The sequence below is a fragment of the Triturus cristatus genome, chromosome 4_2, assembly GCF_964204655.1.
Source record: "Triturus cristatus chromosome 4_2, aTriCri1.1, whole genome shotgun sequence".
Lineage (NCBI taxonomy): Eukaryota > Metazoa > Chordata > Amphibia > Caudata > Salamandridae > Triturus > Triturus cristatus.
In genome coordinates, this window is record NC_140586.1 from 697925112 (window position 1) to 697946518 (window position 21407).

Below are 21407 nucleotides of genomic sequence, written 5' to 3' on the forward strand. Positions count from 1 at the left end.
GCGTGTCGAGATGCAAAGTGCAGAGGGGCCCCACGCAGATCGTGGAGATGCTGGAGGGCTCACCTTTGGTGCAGATGCTGCTCGGATGTTGGGATTCTCAGGACCCAAAGCACAACTTGGAGGGAGCCTCTGTTGTCGCGCTTGCAGCTTGTCGAGTGTCTTCCAAGATGGCTGGCTCCACGTGTCTCGGTGCCTCCACGGGTTCCTTCTTTGCAGGGACTGTGGATCGGGCTGTGAGAGGTCTGGAGGTCCAGTTCTTGTCGGTCTCTGGGCTCGGGCTCCGGCAGGAGGCGGCGGCAAAGCAGACGTCGAGTTGCTGGATGGTGCTTGCGTTAGCAAGATGGTCACTCCCTGACCATAGGGGAGATTTCCTTCTGTCCTCTGTGCAGCAGAGCGTGGAAGTTCCCGTCTTCTTCTTTGTTTCAAGTTGATTCCAGGATGTCTGAAGTCTTAGGACACAGCTCCTACCTTTAAGCGGATTCTAGGGGCCGGACTACCTGCTAGGTCCCTCCCTAAGGGTGGGACCAGGAAGGGGGGTGGTTACACCCCCAATCCTTTGTCCAGCTCGCCCCAGGTCCGGGGCTGGTGTGCCCCAGGACCGGTTTGAACTGGCATATGCACCGAGGCTCCTTGTGAGCCTCAGGCATGTCTGATTCCATTCAAGCCCTACCTGACCAATACACAAAATCCTGTCTGGGGTGGTGCTCGCACCTCCCCTGGCAGGAAACCCTTTGTCCACGTCTCCCAAGCTGGAAGGACTCCCAGCAGCAGGAGGGCAGACTTGTGTCGGTTGTGGCAGCGTCCATTTTGTGGAGCTGAGGCTATGTCTGATTTTACCCGGGTTTCAGGTGCTGTACATGTCGTGTCCCTCTAGAAGGGTGGAATGCTAACCCCGTCGCCAGAATTGGCGAGGGGTTAGTATTCCAATTCGTATGACACCTTACTCGACATGTTTTGATAAAGCCAAACCAAAGATAGCATTTAACCGTTCATAATGCACTTAAGAGTATATGGTATGGCGATATCTGGAAACAGTAGAAGGAAGTTGTTCCGACCACTGCAGACAGGCTCAGCTCATGCCAGATCACCATCTCACATGGAACCAAGCACTCTGCCTTCAGGATTAAGGTCTGCCATAGGAGTGACTTATAGGTTAACATGTGTCCCATTTAAGGTTAGGTATAGGTATAGGTATACTACACTTAAGTAAGAGGTGGTTACACCAACTTACCCCAGCTGAGTGATCAGCCAGTTGTGTCAAATTGTTAGGCCAGGCCAGTGGTGGCACAATACATGCTCCAGCCCCTGGTAGGCTTTAGATACACCAATGCCCTGGGTACCTAGTGTACACTGGTACAGGGGCTCACAGGGTGATCTAGTTCCAATTGGTTATGCACCTAGAGTGCATAGTGTAAATTTAATAGAGAACAGCAGGCTGGGGGTCTGATTAGCAGGCCCACAGCCTCAGTATGTCAAAAACCAGTGAAGCAAAAAGCAAAAATTTGGGGTGACCATATGATAGCAGACCCTACTCTCCTACACCGAGGACCTGGAGAACCGCGCCCGGCGCGATAACATCCGCGTGCGTCACCTGGAGGAGCGATCGGAGGGCCCGGATCTCGAGGCGTTCTTGGAGGGCCTTTTCGCAGAGGTGGTGAAGCCACAAACTCTCAAAATCAAGCTTGACCGTGCTCGCAGGGTGGGCTTCCTGGCACCAGGTGATAGACGACGGCCGAGGGATATCTTGGCTAAATTCCACTCGTATAAAGTCAAGGAGGCAGTCCTGGCAGCGGCCAGGTCATCCCCGGAGGTCTCATTTCAGGGCTTCACGTGTTCATTGTTTCAGGACCTATCACCGGCCACGCTGGCAAGACTGCAATCCTTTAGGCCACTGACTACCAAGTTGAGAGCTGAGCGCATCAGATATAGATGGACTTTCCCCTTTGGCCTCTCTTTCGAATACAAATACAAGCAGCGGACAGTGGTGGACCTTGCGGCCGGCCGGGCCTTATTGAGACTTTCCCCCTCAGGAGGCGAGCAGGAGGGTGCTGGAGACGTGGCGGCCGGCGGCCTTGGGGCAACAGCTGGGGAGTGGGCCATGGCGGGTCGCTCTCCTCCCTGATGATTCCGAGAGGGAGGCCGCTTTGAGGAGAACTTACCTACAGAGGGGGGTTCTGTGTGCCAGCTGAGGACCCTGTTGGCTCCGTGTGGTGGGTGTGCGGCGGGGGGTTGCTGCTGGTAATGAGAGGAGGGCCACCCTGGGCACCGGTTTACATGATCCGGCTTTGTCTGGGACCTGGGTTCAGCATTGATGGAGGTTTCCATAGTTCTTTTTCCTATTTCGATTTATGCAACCGGGGTGGGCGGGTTGTCACGGCCCTCCGAGACCCCTGCTCTTAGATGGGATGTGATCATGGGGCTGTTCTGATGTTCTTTTTCCTCTTTTCTTTCTTTTCTTTTCTATGTCTCTTTCTCTTTTTCTATCTAGGGGAGAGGGGGGCTCTATACGAGGGATGGAGGGGGACGGGGGAACGTGGGCACGGGCCTTGAGACATGCATATGCCGGAGGGTTGCTACCAGATCCAAGATGGCTGTGACCTTAGGTTCCTGGAATGTGCAAGGGCTTAATTCACCCCAGAAACGCCAGAGGGTGCTGAAATACATATCCGACCACCACCTGGATGTAGTTGCCCTCCAGGAAACACACCTTCGCAAGGGGGATGAACATAGGATCAGACATAGGTCATACCCACTCACATACAGTTCCTCAGCCACCACTAAGCAGAGGGGTGTGGTGTTGATGTTCCATGGCGGGGTGAAGTTCCAGCCCTTAGATGTGCTCTGTGACAGGGAGAGGCGATGGGTGATGGTGAAGGGGATTATCAGGGGTCAGAAATGCACTTTCATCGCGATATACGCGACTAACGCGGGTCAGGCGGGGTTTCTGGCCACCATGTGCACAAAATTGGAGCAGTTTGCAGAAGGCTCGGTCGTCTTGATGGGGGACTTTATTCTGGTATGGCGAGCGGACCTTGACAGTTCTCACGCGCAGAGGGCGGAATCGGGTTCCTTCTCCCTAGCTACCAAACAACGATTTTCGGACCTTGGCTTATGTGATGCGTAGCGCACATTACACTCCTCCACCAAAGATTATACACATTTTTCCCATGTCCATCAATCTTACTCCCGCCTGGACTACGTTTTCGTTAGTCGCTTTCTGTCGGGTTCTTTGAGAGACGCGCGGATTCTCCCCCTTTCTATCTCTGACCATAGTCTGGTGGCAGTCACCCTCCAGTGGGATGGCCCACGGGATCGCCAGCCCAAGTGGTACTTTCCCGCCTCTCTCACTAGAGACATCGTGCTGCGCAAGTCGCTGCTCGAGGCCATTGGCGAATTCTTCGCCCTTAATGACACGGAGGCGACTTCGGAGCTGACACGGTGGGATGCCTTTAAGGCGGTGATTCGGGGCAAATGCATTGCACTTAACTCTGCGCTCAACCGTCAGCGAGTGGCGGAGCGGGATCGCTTGGAAGCGGAGCTGTTGGCGGCGGAGCAGGCCCATAAGGCCAAGCCCTCCCGCCTTACCTTGCGGCCCCTTACGGCTTTAAGGGGCAAACTGAAGTCGATATACGCAAACAGGGCCGAACATACTCTCTTGCGCCTGCGCCAAACCTCGTATGCTCAGGGGAACAAAATTGGGAGGCATCTGGCCCGCCAGCTCCGCGTTAAAAGGGATAAAGAATACATAGAGGGGATAAGAGATGCGGGAGATACGGTCATACACTCCGATAAGGGGAAGGCAGACTGTTTTCGATCCTTCTACAAGCTGTATACTTCTGACGCTCTTGAGGCCTCGCTGCAGACTGAATACCTGCAGGGTTTGACACTCCCCAGGGTTTCCGCCTCGGTCAATGCAGACCTCTGCGCCCCCATCTCCTTAGAGGAAGTCACCAAAGCTATTATGGCGCTCAAATTCAATAAAGCACCGGGGCCGGATGGCTTCACGGCCCTCTTTTATCGCACCTTTGCGCCGGACCTGGCTCCGCGCCTGCAGTCTCTTTTTAATGCTGTAATCGCCCAGGGAGTGCTCTTCCTACCGGCCTATCGCGCTCCTGAACCTAGACGCAAAACTGTACTCCGCTATCCTGGCCCGACGGCTCAATCCCCTTATGGCAGCACTGATACACCCCGACCAATCGGGTTTCATTCCAGGGAGGCAAACTCATGATAACACACGCCGTATAGTACACTTGATAGAAAAAACCTCTAAAAAGCGCATGCCGGCCCTCCTGGTCGGTCTCGATGCTGAAAAAGCGTTCGACCGGGTGGACTGGGGATTCTTATTCTCCACTATGCGACAGATGGGCTTTGCAGACACCTTCATTGCAATGATTCAGGCCAACTATCGGATTCCTACCTCACGCATCCAGGTCAACGGGACCTGTTCGGCGCCTTTTATACTTTCTAGAGGCACGAGGCAGGGGTGCCCCCTTTCCCCACTTTTGTTTGCCCTGAGCATCGAACCCCTGGCGTTGGCCGTACGTCACAATCCACAGATATCGGGCATTCCGTTTGCGGGGGAGGAACACAAGATTTCCCTTTTCGCTGACGACGTCCTTCTCTCCCTCACTCACCCTTCCACGTCCCTCCCGACCCTACATGCAGAGCTGCAGCGCTTTGAACGGGTTGCGGGATTTAAGATCAACTTAGACAAATCCTATATTCTCAACCTTACGATACCCAAGGAGGAGCTCCCGAGGCTGCAGCAGTGCACGACCTTCCGCTGGGAGACTGAATCTTTTCAATACCTGGGTGTTCGACTTACACCGTTGGTGAAGGATCTATATAGGGCTAATTTCCCCCCCCCTACTTGCTCACATTAAGGCTGATCTGGCGCGCTGGAAACCATTGTTTATCTCCTGGTTGGGGCGCATCCACTCGCTTAAAATGACGGTCTTGCCGAAGCTGCTCTACTTATTTCAGGCCCTCCCTGTGGAGGTTCCTCTCTCCTTCTTCTCGACCGTGCGCTCTCTCTGTTCCCGCTATATATGGCAGGGGGGGAGAGCCCGCCTGTCGTACTCTCTGTTACGGAGGCCCCGCTCTGCGGGCGGAGTGGGCCTTCCCGACTTCCACCTCTACTACAAGCTGCGGGTGCTGACTGAGTGGTCTAAAAGAGAGTCAGATAAGCACTGGTTACATATGGATAGGTCGATTGCGGGACGGGATTGGGATCTGGTCTGGCGTCCTAAAAGCGATAGGCCAGATAATACATACATTAGTACGCCCACTAGAACGACGCTCCGGGTCTGGGATACTCTATCCCACGACGATCGATGGACCACTTTTCCTTCCACTTACACCCCCATCCACGGACACGCGGCCTTCCCGCCGGCGCTCACCAGGGGCCCTTTCAATGCATGGGAGGAGGGAGGGTGCCTAATGGTTGGGCATTTATTCAGAGGTTCTCGGTTGATGACGTTCTTACAATGTAGGTCTGACTTTAGCCTTCCGCAAATTGAACACTACAGATATCTCCAATTACGTCACTGGCTCCAATCGCCTGCCATGCAGGGGGCGACCAATAGACCCCAGACACCGTTTGAGAAGTTCATACGAGCTACCACTACCATGAAGGGGGTAATTTCTTTCTTATACGGTCATCTCCTGGCCACTGTGGTCTCCCCAACTCCACGTTTCATGGCTACATGGGAAGCGGTGGTGAATAGGCCGATTGAGGAGCGGGACTGGGAGGCACTATGGTCCGACATCGCAAAATACAACCACTCCATAGAACTAAGGGAAGCACATATGAAAGTGATGGTAGATTGGTACCTCTATCCAGCCAAACTGAGGCGCATCTTCCCGGGCACTTCTGACCGCTGCTGGAGAGGGTGCGGGCTACGGGGGGGACTTTAAGCACATCTGGTGGACCTGTCCGACTATTCGCTCTTTTTGGGAAGAGATACTGGCGCAAATCAAGACTGTTGGGCTATCCGATCCCCTCATCTATTGAGACCGCGCTGTTGGGCCTTCGAGACCCCTCCCTGCGATATCAGACCAAGTGGCTATCGCTGCCAACTGGAAGAAACAGGCAGCTCCCAAGACCTCGAAGTGGCATTCCCGCCTTTGGAGGCTTCCAAGTCTGGAGAGAATGGCGGATATCTTTAGAGACGACTATCCGGCATTCAAACTCAAATGGGGTCCACTGGTGACATTCCTCTCTCGGGGTCTGCCGGCGGCTGTTTGCCCACCCCTGATTAGGGGGTTCCGGCTGTTCCAACTGTAGCCTACTGAGGGAGCCGCTAGTGGGCCCCCTGGGTGGTCCCTTTCGGGGACACGGTGCTGCCTGGCTGAGGCATCGCCCGGCCTCCCGCCCTTGATGGATATGCCTCCGACCCTGGATCTCCGGATCCCCTCCTCGAGCTTCTCTTCTTCTCTCTCTATGGTTCTTCCTTTTCTTTCTGTTCTTTCTCTCCTTTCCCTAATGGGGGACGGGGGGTGGGGAGGGGGGGATTTGTGGGGAGTTGGGTTTTCTATAAAATCAGTTTGATGTTCCTTGGCACGGAGACTGCGGCTTGAATGGACTCCTATTCTCTACCTAGACTGTGGACACCGGACTATTGGTCTATGGGGTTTGCCCTTGGGGGATCTCCGGGGCACAGTTTTGGGGCTTGCTACGCCTCATATTTTCGCACAGCTGTACACCTACTTTGGCATATATTACTAGTGGTGAAGCTTGCCTCGTCTATGTCCGGGTTTGGGTCGGGGTCTGGACCTTTCTTTTGCATATTCTTCGCTTGCCGGTCCATTCTGTGATATTATCAGTGTCATGATTTGTACTTTCTTTCCTGTTGCTAATAAATACAACTTTGACAAAAAAAAGGAAACATTTTTTTTTTTGCTTTATTAAGACTCTGATATAGAACAAGGATATAAAGGATTCATCATTGGCAAGAACATTTATTAATGGATAAAGGACTAACCGAGGCATCTAAGCAATAAGACATTGGTACATGAACAACTGGACATTCTCCATGTTAAAAAAATATGAGATTTGAAAATAAATGTTTTTGAATCAAAGATATTTGTTTGGAAATATTGTGTATATTTGTAGTGCTCCTTACAAGTGTGAAAAGATTTTAAAGAGCAAACTGTCGTCGGTGCGTCAGATCACCTCTCTGCTGGGGTCAATGGCATCCTGCATTTTTCTGGTGCCCAATGCCAGATTGAAAATGCATCCTCTGCAGCAAGATCTGGACGACAAATGGGATCAGCGGTCTTTTTGCTGGGAGGACAAGATCTGTCTATCGCATGCAGCCAGAGCATCCATTCCGTGGTGGATGAAAAAGGGCAACCTGAGAGTAGGAATACCGTTTCATCAATCTCCTCCGTCTCAGACTCTGATCAGACGCATCCCTGCAAGGATGGGGAGCTCACATGGGTTCTCTCCAGACGCAAGGCTTATGGTCCTCAAAAGAGCAGTTGTACCACATAAACATGCTGGAGCTGAGGGCTGTTCATTTGGCTCTCAAGGCTTTCAACCCTTCGATTCAGACGAGTTCCATCCTAGTACAGACGGACAATACCACCACCATGTACTACCTGAACAAGCAGGGAGGAACTCGCTCGAGGACTCTGTCTCTGGAGGCGCAGACCCTCTGGCACTGGCTTCTGGCGAGGGATCTTTCCATCACAGCAGTTCATCTGCCGGGAGAGCAGAATGTTCAAGCGGATGCCCTCAGCCGCCATTTCGAGGAACAGCAGGACTGGGTCCTCAACGACGAGGTGGTCGAAGATATCTTCCAGGCTTGGGGCCGTCCAAGCATAGATCTGTTTGCAGACGACGAAAACCCAAAATGCCGAGACTTCGCCTCAAGATGATACTACCGACCAGGATCGAAGGGGAATGCCCTTTTGATTGACTGGTCAGGGGCATTTGTGTACGCTTTTCCACCTCTGCCTCTCATCCCGAAGGTGGTGACCAAGCTATCACACTCTAACACCACAATGATTCTGATTGCTCCGGACTGGCCGAGACAGTGGTGGTACCCGGACCTTCTGCATCTGTCAATCTGCTCACACAAGAGACTGCCGTGCAGACCGGACCTGCTGTCCAAGATGAACGGGAAGATTCATCACCCCCAACCTTCCCTCACTGAACTTGGCGGCATGGCTCCTGAGGTCCTCCAGGATGGGCATCTAGGCCTTCTACAGGACTGCATGTCCATATTAAAGGAAGCAAGGAGACCATCTACAAGACACTCTTATGCTTGCGAATAGAAGCGTTTTTACATCTGGTGTGTACAAAATAATTGTAGTCCCACCAAGGGGCAGGAAGAGGTAGTTTTGCCCTACTTGCTTCACCTGGCCCGAACAGATTTGACATTTTCATCCATCAAGGTACACCTGGCTGCCATTACGGCGTACAGGCGTTCTCCTTCTCAGCCCTCGTTTTTTCAGTTACAGGTGGTGAAGGATTTCCTGCAGGGTCTTAAGAAGGTCTACCCTCCGGTCCGACCTCCTCCACCTTCTTTGGAGCTGAAATTGGTACTCTCGAAATTGATGGGTCCACCCTTTGAGCCTATCCACATAGCAACCTTGCAGCACCTTACGTAGAAGGTAGCTTTCCTGGTAGCCATCATCTCAGCTCGTAGGGTGAGCGAGATTCAGGTCCTCTGTTCAAAAGAGCCCTATTTGGTTTTTCATCTCAATAGGGTAGTCCTCAGAACACATCCTTCTTTTCTTCCGAAGGTGGTGTCTGATTTTCATGTAAATCAGACCATTTCTCTTCCGACATTTTCTCCCAATCCCTCCAATCCAGCTGAGAGGGCTCTACATTCGTTAGACCGTAAAAGGGTGTTGAGGTTTTATCTAGACAGGTCGAAGCCCTTGAGAAAGTCTGATCAACTATTTGTTAATTATGTTGCAGTCAGAACAGGTTTCCCAGCATCAAAACGGTCCATCGCAAGATGGATAGTCTCATGCATAAAATTGGCTTACCAGTTAGCACAGAAGCCTCTTTTGTCCGCTCCAAAAGCGCATTCCACGAGAGGAAAAGCGGCTACAACTGCTTTTCTCAATAATGTACCACTCTCTGAGATCTGCAAAGCAGCCACTTGGAGATCAGTGCATACATTTACAAGACATTACTGTCTTAACTCAGATACTAGAGCGGACACTCAAGTAGTCCAAGCCTCCTTGAGGAATCTGTTCAACAGCTGAATTTTTCGGTTGTTGTTAAGTGCATCACTTTGTTTTCTCATTTGCCTGCAGGTGGTTTGTTGGGCTTGCTATTCTATTCAGTGCTTATTACTATTGATGAGGATCCATTGGAAGAGAAGGATAAGTTACTTACCTGTAACCTAGTTCTCTTCCAGGGGTATCCTCATCAAAGTCATAAGCAACCCACCCACCTCGCCAGGCAAATGAGATTGTCACTGTTAAATATTATATTGGTGCCCTGATCTTCTGGATTGCGCAAAGAAAAACTGACCTAACTGTCACCCCTGGGGCATGATGGGAAGCTAGGGGTCATGGCTGCCTTAAAGGCACGGTGTCAGTTTGTTATGAAAGATTGCGTTAATTTTCTATGTTGTTTTACAATGCAGCCTGTAGGCTAACAATGCCTGTGTTTCTTTTGCAGTTTACTCATGAGTTTTTACTCATTAAAAACAGAGTTCAAGTGCATCTTGCCCTCAAGTGTTTTTTATACATAAATTATGTATATTTGCAAAAGCAGTTTATGGTGTTATTGCATTGTTTTAGCCTCCTATATGAAAGCTGCATTGATATGAGAAAAAATTATAATATATGTGTGTTTTTCATATATAATTTTTATTATTTCCGGGGTCCCCGCACATGGGCGGGAATATTCAGTGCTTATGACTTTGATGAGGATAATACCCCTGGAAGAGAACTAGGATGACAGGTAAGTAACTAATTCTTACTAGCCTTTGGTAATGCTTTTTCTGGTGTATACTATATTTAACCACTAATTTCTCACTGCCCTCCTACCTGCCAGTTCTATGGAGTGTTCTCTTTTTACCATCTAAAAAGGTCTCAAATTAGAGATTTGCATAATTGTACCTGCAATTGTTTTGTGCTCCGCATTATAAAGCACTGAAAAAGTAGAGCAAGAAACTGACCTCCGCACCCAGGAGTGGCGCTGCTACAAGCCAGCACGGCATCACTTCTGAGAGCAATGGCACCTCCTAGTGGCTCATGGGGGATCAAATAGGATGCCTAGGAATTCTTTAAAAGTGAGGGACCTGCAGTTAGAGTATGCACCAGAAAGAGCGTTATGGAAGATAAGTAACTTGTTCTTTACTGTGCCCCTAAGCAAATGTATTCACTACTGCAAAGCAGCAATTTGCACATTTGCCACCTTAACAATTATCTCCTGGTTATTCGATCGCTTTTTCCTTTTTATTTCTCACAGAGATAGCACATGCAAGACAATTTGCTTACTTACTGGGGACTTAGTTACCATTAAATGACTTCATGTTGCTTTCATTTCCTTGCTTCTCTTTGGCCAACTCATGCTGTCCTCGCTTCCTCTTCTTGCATTTGTCCCTCCCCTGGTGCATGCTGCAAAAGCACGCTCAGTGTCCTTCCACTGCTCACGCTTATGCATCTACTTTTGTTTTATTTTCGTTGCTGCAGTCCATAACCATACTTGTCCTTGCCCGCATTGTTTCTCCCATGCATTGTTTTGGGTTTTCCCCAACCTCCCTGCCCACCATGTTACGTTAACCCCACCCTGTTACGTTAACCCCACCCTGTTACGTTAACCCCACCCTTCCAGTCCACCATCTTACCTTACCCCCAACCTCTCTTCCCATCGTCCACGTTGCTTTGACTCCACCCTCCCTTCCCGTTGTCCATGTTTCTTTGCCCCCACCTCTCATCACGCCGTCAGTGTTGCTTTGCCCCCACCTTTCATCCCGCCATCAGTGTTGCTTTGCCCCACTCTCCCTGTCCACCATCCGTGTTACTTTACTTCCACTTGTCCGCATTGCATTTGGGACCCTCCATAAAAAAAGCGCTTTGACGTGTACACCACTGGCCGTCTCAGCTCTTTCTCACCCCCCACTGTGTTGCCTGCCTGCTGCCATGACCTTCCTCCTGTTCATTTTGCTTATGCAAGAACTATTGGCTTGTCGTTTTTTTTTAGCCATGTTGTACAGCAGCACGGCTGCAAGTAATAGCGTTATAGCTTTTTTGGGGCATACTACACAGTAGTGTGCTGCTGCTGCTCTGTATACAACATGGCTAACAAAAGATTTACAAAACGAATAGCTCTCTCATAGTTGGGACCTATTGACTTTGCCAATAGTCGTTTGCATGGAACTTACTTCCTCTTAAGTCTCTCCTACTTTTGGATGTTTCTCCTGTTGTTTTGACTAACATACAAATGAGCGATATTTAACATATATCATTTTATAGTGAACACAACTTTTCTTTCCTTTCATTGCATTTTAAAGTTACAGGGGACCTTGCTTCGTTCCTGGCAGCATGGTAAAATAATCAATATTCTCTTACCAATTTCTTGAGGAATTGGCCCATGGTTAGATGACCGTATTCTTATACTCGTGACAAAGCCTGCAACTTACTTACTCCACATTCGGGCGAGCCGTGCTTCCCCGACTACCAAACATTTTATCCATTTAAAATCAAGTTTGTTCTTCTCCACCTTAAAACAGAAGGAAGATACAGTTAGAAATAATCATGATTCAGCTTTATATTCTGGAAAATCTTTTCGTTCCGGCATGTTAAAGGTTATGACTCTTAAAATGAGTATATTCTGGACTATTTTCAAATATGCCTTTTTCTGTGTTGGTGTATGTCCTTTGCTTCGATTGTTACAGATCAATACATTGTTGTTTGGGCACGACTCCATTCTGTACTCCATTATGAACCAAATCATTGGTTTCACAATATAGAATAACCCACAAGAGCATTCATTGTAATGGACATTCATCCTGCACTTCATTGATAACTGATGCCCTTCTTGCATTACTCTGTCATATGGATGCAACTTCCTTTGTGTTAATATGTGTATGCAGAAGCTTGTTTGATCTTGCAGTTCCTCCTACCCCTTGGATATCTTAAATTGTGTTTTTGACTTCAATTTGTAATGGCAAGATGATTTTCCCCATAGACAACAAGTACTAGAACTGTGCCAGATGACTGTTGATGATTACCGAACTGTGGTGGAATACGTTGTATTCATCAGAGACTAGTTTGTTTTAAGCATTTTAAAGCTTAGATGGCTAAACAGTTGTGGAAGCGGAAGCAATCAGAGAATCAGTTTAGCCTATGAAATGGTTAATATGACAGTCTGTATTCTAGGCAGCCTCGTCCAGGTGTGGAAAAAGGGCTAGTGTATCCAAATCCCACTCGACAATCCACACATGGTCGTGCTGTGCCAGTCCGCCTTTTTCAGTGAGGCTCAGCAAAATGGGAACTAGGGTGTTTTCCAGTTCTGTAAAAAGTGAGCTATGTTGCTTGCAAAGTCTTGTAACCAAATTGTGGCCAGTACTTTATAATGAGCGCAAAAAGCGAATTCACAAAGGTTTTACTTAGAGTAGTTATGTCTTTTTCTTGATGTAGCTATGACTTACTCCTGAATGGCCAAGAGAAAAACATGCACAATCCCAGAAAAAGCCCTTTTAAATGAGTCCATTGTGTGATTTTATTTATGAGCTGGTACCAGCATTGTGTGGAAGATTTAGCCCATAAGAGAAAAGGTGGTGATTTGGGGATTTTCTTATTGTCCTGTTAAAAAACAAACATCCAAGAAAAGAGACCTGAAATGTTTTTTGCTCCGGTTGGCTTTTATACAAACGTCTGCAGATGGCTTGGACTGGAAGAGTATTTGGTGAGAAATCAGAGCTGCTTCTTTTGGCACGGCTGTGTGAGGAAATGCTCTCTAAGCAGCACATAAAATATATAAATGACATGGTGTGGCAGGTTAGTATATAGAGAATTGACATGCTTTAGAAAAATAAACATAACAGTGGCAAATTGGGGAGCTGAATGTGTCCAGTTATAGAAATAATAGAATGCTCCCTGATGCATTGTGGCAAGGACCAAATTTTCTTTGCTGGAATCGGAAAATATTGGAGATATTTTGAGATGGTGCCTAGAAGTGGCTGGAGAGAGATAAAGGGAAAATATAGATATGGAATACGTAGAAGAAAAGGACTTTTTACATCTTTGAAAGAGGAGGTGGCCAGTGAAAAGGGAGCAGGCAACAGACAAGGGATGGAGGCTGATGGACAACTCGGTGCCTTGAGTTGATTGAAGTATGGAAAAGCAGAAAATGTCACTTCCTGTGCAGATGAATGATGGGAAATCCAAACAGTGACTTTCATATTTACTCCTAGCTAAGATCTATTAATTGCTAGGTTTTGCTAGAATGTAGCAAAGATTAGAGCTAGTTTTTTTTAATTTGGACATGATATTCAAGAATAGTTGGTTTAAAATGTTCTTTAATGATGTAACACTTGAACTTTACCTAAATAATGGGTGACAGTTATTGTCCCTTAAGAGTGTCACCAGTATGCTGACTGACAGAGAGGAACTAAACTAAGGATGTTACTTGGTAAGTAACTTCAAATTTTAATTGATTGATGTATTGTTTACCCCTTGACAAGGACACTACATTTTTTGTATTCACTAATTTCAATAGTATTTAAGACTCCCGTCATTCTAACTCTCTAACCATAACTATTATTTTTTTTTGGCAACAGTCTTCTCAACATAGTAATCCCCAGGTTGTCTGGGTGGTTCCTGCATTGCGCCAACTGCATGAAATCACACGCTCCTTTATTAAGCAAACCTATCAAAAGCAAGACAAGGTAAGCAATCAGTCCCTTAACTCCTGTCATGTTAGCGTTTTGCATCAATGTTTTTACTTAATTGTCCCTGTTTTCCTATTGCCATTTATGTTATCTTAATTTTCAGTGTTCTGCTTACTGGTGCTTTAAGTTTCTCAGGCTGATGAGAAATTCCGAATCACAAGTTGAAGCATTGGCATGTAGCTTGGACAGTAACAGTTATTTTTTGGAGAGGTAAATGCACAGCATTGAGCTATGTCCACTTGTCCTCATACTGCCTTCGCAGCCTGTAGTTCCCCATACAGAAATTCTAGGATCGTCCTAGGGACAGGTGCTCAGATGACTCCTCCATTTCTTTTTTCTTGTGTTCCCTATTACCAATTTTGAACAATGTGTTTGTCTCATGCCCCCTTCTCCTTAGTTGACTTGTATGCTTTGGTTTAGCAGTGTTGAGTGCTGGAACCCTCTGACCTGACTCTGTACTTTGCAATAATCTCTCCTGCATTGTAAATGTCCTATCATTTTTAAACTAAGCACTCTGTTTAATATTCAAAAGTGGGTTGCAAAAAAAGGCAAGGCATCCCAGAAGTATCTGTGGAGAAGCTCTTTTCACAGCTTCCACTAAGTGGTAGACATTTAGCTCAGGCAACATTGTATGCAATCCGGAGGTATCTCACACACCTAATAACGGAGGGCGCTTCAAAGTGACAGAGTTGCCTGAAATCTGTGGCATCAATGTAGCACTCTTTATTTCCCTCTACCTCATTTTTCTGTTCCCGCATGGCTGTTTTTACCGTGCAGTTCAATTTCCTGAGTTTTCACATCTGCTTGGTCACATCAACACCTCAACAGCGACCAAAGCTGATTTTACTGGTCTCTTTTTTGTGATGATGCCTATGCTTTCCTGTTGTGGGAACTGCTTTAAAGCATAGATATAAACACAAGTGCCAAGACACAAGGAGTGCATTTGCTACTGTTCCTGTACTGACATTGTTCAGCATTGGAGCCCCATTCCCTTGAGGTGAATAAGATTCATATGATTGCGGCAAGGTATGAGCAGACCAGTTTGACCAAAAGAACTATAAGATGAGCACCTTTTCCTTACTTGCCTTCTATGCTATTGGCCAGCTAGCCCATTCTACTATAGTTTGTTAGTTTAAATTGATATTGAATATTGATGTTATGAACATAGAAGAACAGATATTGTTCACTAGTGACTAGGAGTCTGGTGAGTGCAGGACCAGTAAGATATAAATAATTTTGTTGTTTGTTCAAGTTACTAACGTTTTTTGAAGAAACAATATAAAAGAAGAGGATTTCTTATTTCATTAGGTTATCTTATTCAATAAATTTAAAACACTTCATCTTTTGGTTTATTACATTAATTCCACCTTTCTCATACGATTAACTTAAAGTGTGAAGGAAACTCAACAGGGCAGCCCCCATCCTTCTGTGTTCACAGGCTGGCCCTGGGGAAGTGGGGGTCCCTGAGGCCATATATGGCCCGGGAGGGGGCTGTGCAGTCCCCCCTCCCAGTTTTATATTTTTCATAGGCCCCAGGGAGGTGCTGGTGCCCGGGCGTCCCTGTGGCTCCCCCTTTAATTGGTTATCTTATTGCCCTGGGAAGGTGGTGGTCCCCTGGGCGTCTACAAAGCCCAGGAGGTGGGGTCCGTGTGACCCCCCTCCATTTATAAAAATAAAGCCCTGGGGACCTGGCCCACCTCGGGGCTCTTTGCAAAGCAAGTGTGGGAACCCACGCTTATGGTTTGTTAGTTTTTTTTTTTTTTAATCGCTGAAGTTACAGATCCGTCGATTTTCTGCAAAGCTTTTTTTTTTAACCATGGTAGCGTACAGTCTGTTGAAAGCACCATAACTAAAGAGTAAGTGGTGCTAGAGTTTAGGTGTAGGTCAGGAGCTTAACTTTGGAAGAGTCTATCTTGAGGTAAAAAGTCATTCAGTTTTCAGTAAGGAGCAATCGAATCTTCAGGTGGTGAGAGCCATTGAACAATGATGGTATTACATTTCATTTTGTACCATCTGTGTTTTGTGTCATACTCATACCCATGCCCGGCACAAGGTTCACAGAAGCACCATTTATAGACTGATTTATAGACTGATTAACGCAGGTTCCAACTGAATTCTCAAATATATTGAGTAACATTAAGAAAATCATTGGGTGTGAGAAAAAAATTCTCATCCAGCCTCTCGCTAAAGAGGGATTAAGAAAGATAAGCTTGATATCAATTGATATATATTTTACAAAAACAAGGGGACCCAATTTTTATGGTCAGGGACCTTGGGTGCAAAGTATTTTACAGGAGCAGCAGTCCCTAACAAAAAACAATTTGTTGAGAAAATTCATATATAGAGTTGTTCTTTTAATTTCTTATATTAAATGATCATGTCCAGCTGAACAGATAAATATAGACATAGTTATAGCTCTATATGAGTTTTCTAAACAAATACTTTTTTTGTTGGGGACCGCTGTTCCCGTAAAATAAAATTATATCAAATTATGGCTTGCCAAGGAAATGAAATGTTTCTCAGTTAGGGGAATTATGAGGTGCCATCAGATGTCGCAAGTAGTGTGGCCAGTCACACATTTGCACAGGTATGCTGCCACCTTTCCCCCTGCATTTTCAAACCTTATGGTGTAGCAACTGTCAGCGTGAAACCCCAGGGTTAAATGTAAGTAAGATTTTATCTGACTATATTTCTTTGTGTTGTATCTGTGTTTTTGCTTTCAGGTTTATAATCCCCAAGGGGATTTGGATATTGATTTTCAGATATATTTATATTTTTATCTCTATTCCAGTAATATTTGAATCAAATTGTCTATTAGAAGAGTAAACTTGTAAGGAATGTCTTGTAAACATCATACAGTAATTTGTAGTTCATAGTTGTCCAGAGGAGTGCTCTTCATTTAGCCGATCAAACAGGTTGCTGTATATCAATTGATGTATGTGGTTAATAGAGCTTCAGCAAATTATTAAACATTTTATTTCTATTTACATTTTGGTGCACTATTTAAAACCAAAGTCCTGCAAATATTCATGATGTCTGTGAGTAATTTGGCTTAATGTTTATTTGAGGGCAGAGTAATTAATTTATGTGGTTGTAAAGATCCTTGTCTGCAAAGAGAAGGGTACTTATAGCTGTTTATGTACTGTATATTTGTTTTCTCACAGCGTACACATTGAGGGGAGAAAGACTGAAAATGCGGATTTCATTGCCTGCTGAATTGGAAACCCAGTTTGGCTCTTAAATGTGTTCCATCTCATTGTAAAAGCTACTTGCCTCATGATGTTTACATTTCTTAACCAGTTCACCTTTATCAGAAAGGTGCCAGGGAGAAACGATTGCAATTGGATAGAATCCCTCATCAAAAAACATTCTTGTTGGTCAGTGCTGTGGTCCTCATCAGTGATTACTGCAATTTCCTGACCTGTATCTTAGCAAATGCTTTTTAACAGAGAAAAGCATTTGGTTAATTTTTTTAATGTGCGTGAAATATGTACGTATTGCTGTGAGGAATGAGGCGAGATACTAGCAACACTTATGTTAACTTTTCTCAGAAAGTCTGGAAAAAATTTATATTTATTAATATTATTGATATTTTAGCGAAAAGTTAACTGGTGTGTCTGCGGAATTTGTAACCTGCATTTTGTTACTTTTGTTCACCAAGAGCATCATTCAAGACTTGAAGAAAAACTTTGAGATTGTGAAGTTAGTGACTGCAAGCCTGGTCTCTTGCCATCGACTTGCTGTTTCTTCAGCAGGCCCTGGAGGCTTAGTTGGCTCGACATTAGTGGATGGCAGATACACGTACCGGGAGGTATGTCGTTAATGATTTCTTTTATCATGTTTTTTATTGGGTCAGCATGAGGCTTTTTATCAAGCAATATCTAATGCAAGGAAAATGTTAAAAAAAAGTCAAAATTTCCATGTAACATTAAAGCATTAGTTACCCTGTTTTGGTTGTCAAAACTCCTAAAATTCTTGCTTCCTAATTGTTTTAGTATGAGATCCAGCCAACACAATTCTACTTGTCTCCTTGCTATCTTGCTGTCCTGCATATTTTACATTTATTGAACTTGCTTGAAAACAACTATCAATATCACTTGATTTGTTTGAATCTCTCCGAAAATGCTACTGTGCGACTTACTGTGAACAAGACATGATATCTTGCAAGTAATAACTCTAGTATTTTTACATAAATAAGAATCTTCTAATGAATGAGTCTTACTGTACATACCTCATCTTGGAAGTTACAACAGATGTTAGACGGGATCTGTAAATATGTGTGTTAACTGCATCACTGGTGCTAGGTGATGCAATAGCTGGTCCAGACCAAGACTGGCTAGTGCGCTATTAAACTTTGGTCCTGGTGGTGTGATACCATGATAGATTTTCAGGATAATCACAACTAAGTTATTAACTTTCTATTACCTTTTTTGTATATAAATTTGGCTTGGGTGGATATCTGGCAGAAATGCATCTATTTTTTCCCAAACCTATGATTTTCACCCCCTGTTCTTGTGTGTCACCCAGAAAATTACATTACAGGCCTACAATTGAACAGCTTTCACCTTTGACCTCAGCTCCTTTCTACTAGACATGATGTATGGCAGGGTCTAGTTCTAACTGTTCTCTTGTTTTGCCTTCCTTTCTCTTTTTTTATTTTTGATTTCGATAAGCTTTATTGAATTTTAAGAAAAGCATATACAACATAATAAAGCGTAATATAATAAATTACTAATAAATGGTCATTTTAAACCGATGTATACTGTGAGTTCTATTGATATTCAAATAGAGAAATACAGAATAAACGGTGGGGGGGGGAGAGAAAAACGAATTTACTTATTGATGTAAAAGCATGCATTGATCGCTGTGTAACAGTCGTAGTGAACTGTAGCAAGGTGTACGAGTTTGACGACTATAAGAGATCAGATGATAGAGCCAGATCGCCCCTGAAGGGGGTATGATTATTACATATGTTGCTTAACATAATAGCTCGGGTACAAAGGGGCACAGAAGAGGTTTGCTGCACAAGTATTGTGTAAAATGGTCTCCCGAAGAGGGTGTGAAGGGGAATGGGTGTATGATGTATGTTCAAGGGAGTTTAGTGGTAGCAAAGTAAGTGTCAAGCCTGTTTATAGTTGTCTATATTGTGGTTTCCAGGTTTTGTAAGGCAATGTTGTTGGCTCTGCTAATATGATTGATCCAGTTCATTCGTGATTTAAAGGAAGTCGAGCCAGTGTTTTTTCCAATTCTAAAGAATAGATTTGCAAGGTGCTGTTAATAAGATGTCTAACAGGAGTGTATCAGATTGGGATTATAAGCAAGGATCCACTGAACCCATTGCGATTGTCTGGAACTTGTGTTTGATCTTAAAACCAAAAAGCGAGGAGAGGAACTCAAACACCCTGTCCGAAAACTGAATGACCGCAGTGCAAGTAAAGAGTAAGTGTGTTAAATCTCCAGTGTCATTACAGTTCCAGCATGATGGATCCTCTCTGAGGCCCACCTTATAAAAACGAGAGGGAGTCCAGAATATACTATGAAGCAGCCTGAACTTGATCTGGGAGAGTGCAGGAATGATTTTATGGGAGACTACCAATTTCCAAATCCATTTCCAATGTTCGTGGTGGAATGAGGAGTCAGGATCAGACTTCTTGAGTATGGACCAATTTAAGTTTGAAGAGTTCGGTTGTAGTAGTTTATAGTACCATGAGATCTGATGGCCGTGCTTATTGGCCATCACCATTGATTTAGGGAGAAAGGGCTCTTGGTAGGACGGATTGGCCTTAGAGATGCTGGGCCTAAGTTTAAGGAAGTCTATGTTGTCAAGGTTGAATTGGGTCTGCAATTCCCAAAAAGAGTTGATAATTTTTAGTACCCAACTGTGCTAGCAAGTGGATCCCTTAGGATGACCATGCGGGTAAATCAATCTGGATGCCGTGGGTTTTGAATTGTGTATTATTCCGTAAGGAGACCAGGTTGGAGTTTTTAATTGATACCTCCAGTTTTTTTTATCTAGTCTCAGTAAGGCCTGTTTAGTGGTCTGGCAAATATGTCTCGCTGGAAGTGATTTTTTACGTATTGTGGAAAGTAACATATTAGGGTGATTGGGCTTCCAATAATGTTTCAACCAGCAGCCAGGTATGCATGTACCTCTTTGGGGGAGCAACAACATAGACCCTTGTTTGGCCAAAAAAGCTGTTTGGTATAATAGACATTTTGTGAGGTTTACTCCACCTAGGGAAGTAGGCAGTCAGAGATTTTTGATTGATATTCTTGGGTGTTTGTTTTGCCAAATGAGGGTATTTAGAAGTTTATGTAGTTTGTGGGGAAAGTCATCTGATAGAGAGGGAGCCTAGCTATAAGGTAATTTACAATCGGTGTAGCCATCATTTATATGTTTTCGATACGTCCCCACTATGTGATGAATTTAGGGTTCCAGGATTCAATAAGTTTTTGTGCTTTTTGCAGTTACTTTCTCATTGTGTAGCAGGGTTCCTATTGAATCTGTTCCAAAGTCCATACCTAGGTATTTTAGGCATCCAGTTGGTCATGCTAGCCCAGAGTTGCCTAATACTTCTTTGGAACATTTTTTATGTAATCCTTTAACCTCAGATTTATCCCTATGAAGACTGTATCCCGCAACCTGGGCATAGTCCTCAATAGCACAGATGAGTGCTTCAAGAGAGGGTTGAGCGTTGTCCGTCACTACCAAGATATCATCCGTTTATGCTGCGCCTTCACTGTTGTATTTTTTAGAGTGATCGCCGAGATAGACTTGTTACACCGGATGTTATGGAGGAGTGGTTCTAATGTAAGATTGAACGGGGAGGGGGAAAGAGGGCATCCCTGTCTGGTTCCCTTCTCAATTTTAAAGGATGTTGAGAGAAGGCCCACTGTTCTCACTCAGGCGTTTGGGTTACTATAGAGGGCCATGACCATTTTGATAAAGTTTTTTCCTTGATTGAATTTTGCTATAGTTTACTTAAGAAAAACCCATGAAACCTTGCCGAATGCGTTTTCTGCACACCATCTGAGGCCGGCGATTTCGCTCTTTCTCGCATATGACAAAGTAGTTGTGTGCTATCATTTGACATTCTTCCTTTCATTAAGCCCACCTGTGAATTGCCAATCAGGCTAGGCAAAAGGAGTTCCAGGAGTTTATAAAGGGTTTTTGTATATATCTTTGTGTCTAGATTTGTTAGGGAGATCGGTCTGTAGTTTTTTGCTAGTTTTAGATCTTTGCCTTATTTGGAGATGATCACTATGGTTGCTTCACTAGCTGTCCATGATGCTGTACCTTATTCTTCAAAATGATTGTAAAGTTTAATAATGTAGGAAGAAGTGTATGCGCAAATAACTTAAATAAGTTTGCTGATAATCCGCCAGGTCCCGGGGCTTTGATTGCTTTAAGTGATTTAATCGCAATAAGTATTTAGTCTGTGGTTATTGGCAAGTTAATTCTCTCTCTATCTTCAGGGGCCAGTTGTGGAAGGTTACTTTTATCCAAATATAATCTGCATGACTCTGGAGAGATTGGAGAGT

General features: G+C 45.2%; 1 protein-coding gene across 4 annotated transcripts in view; it reads left to right on the plus strand.

Annotated features, from left to right (window-relative positions):
- The window catches only part of USP24 (ubiquitin specific peptidase 24), a 2082369-nt gene that overhangs the window by 321680 nt on the left and 1739282 nt on the right, over nt 1-21407 (plus strand). For all 4 annotated transcript variants that reach the window (XM_085602520.1, XM_085602518.1, XM_085602517.1 and 1 more), the window contains exons 16-17: nt 13755-13862; nt 17527-17676. In XM_085602520.1, coding sequence (XP_085458646.1) covers nt 13755-13862; nt 17527-17676 — 258 coding nt within the window. The remainder of the gene's footprint in view (nt 1-13754; nt 13863-17526; nt 17677-21407) is intronic.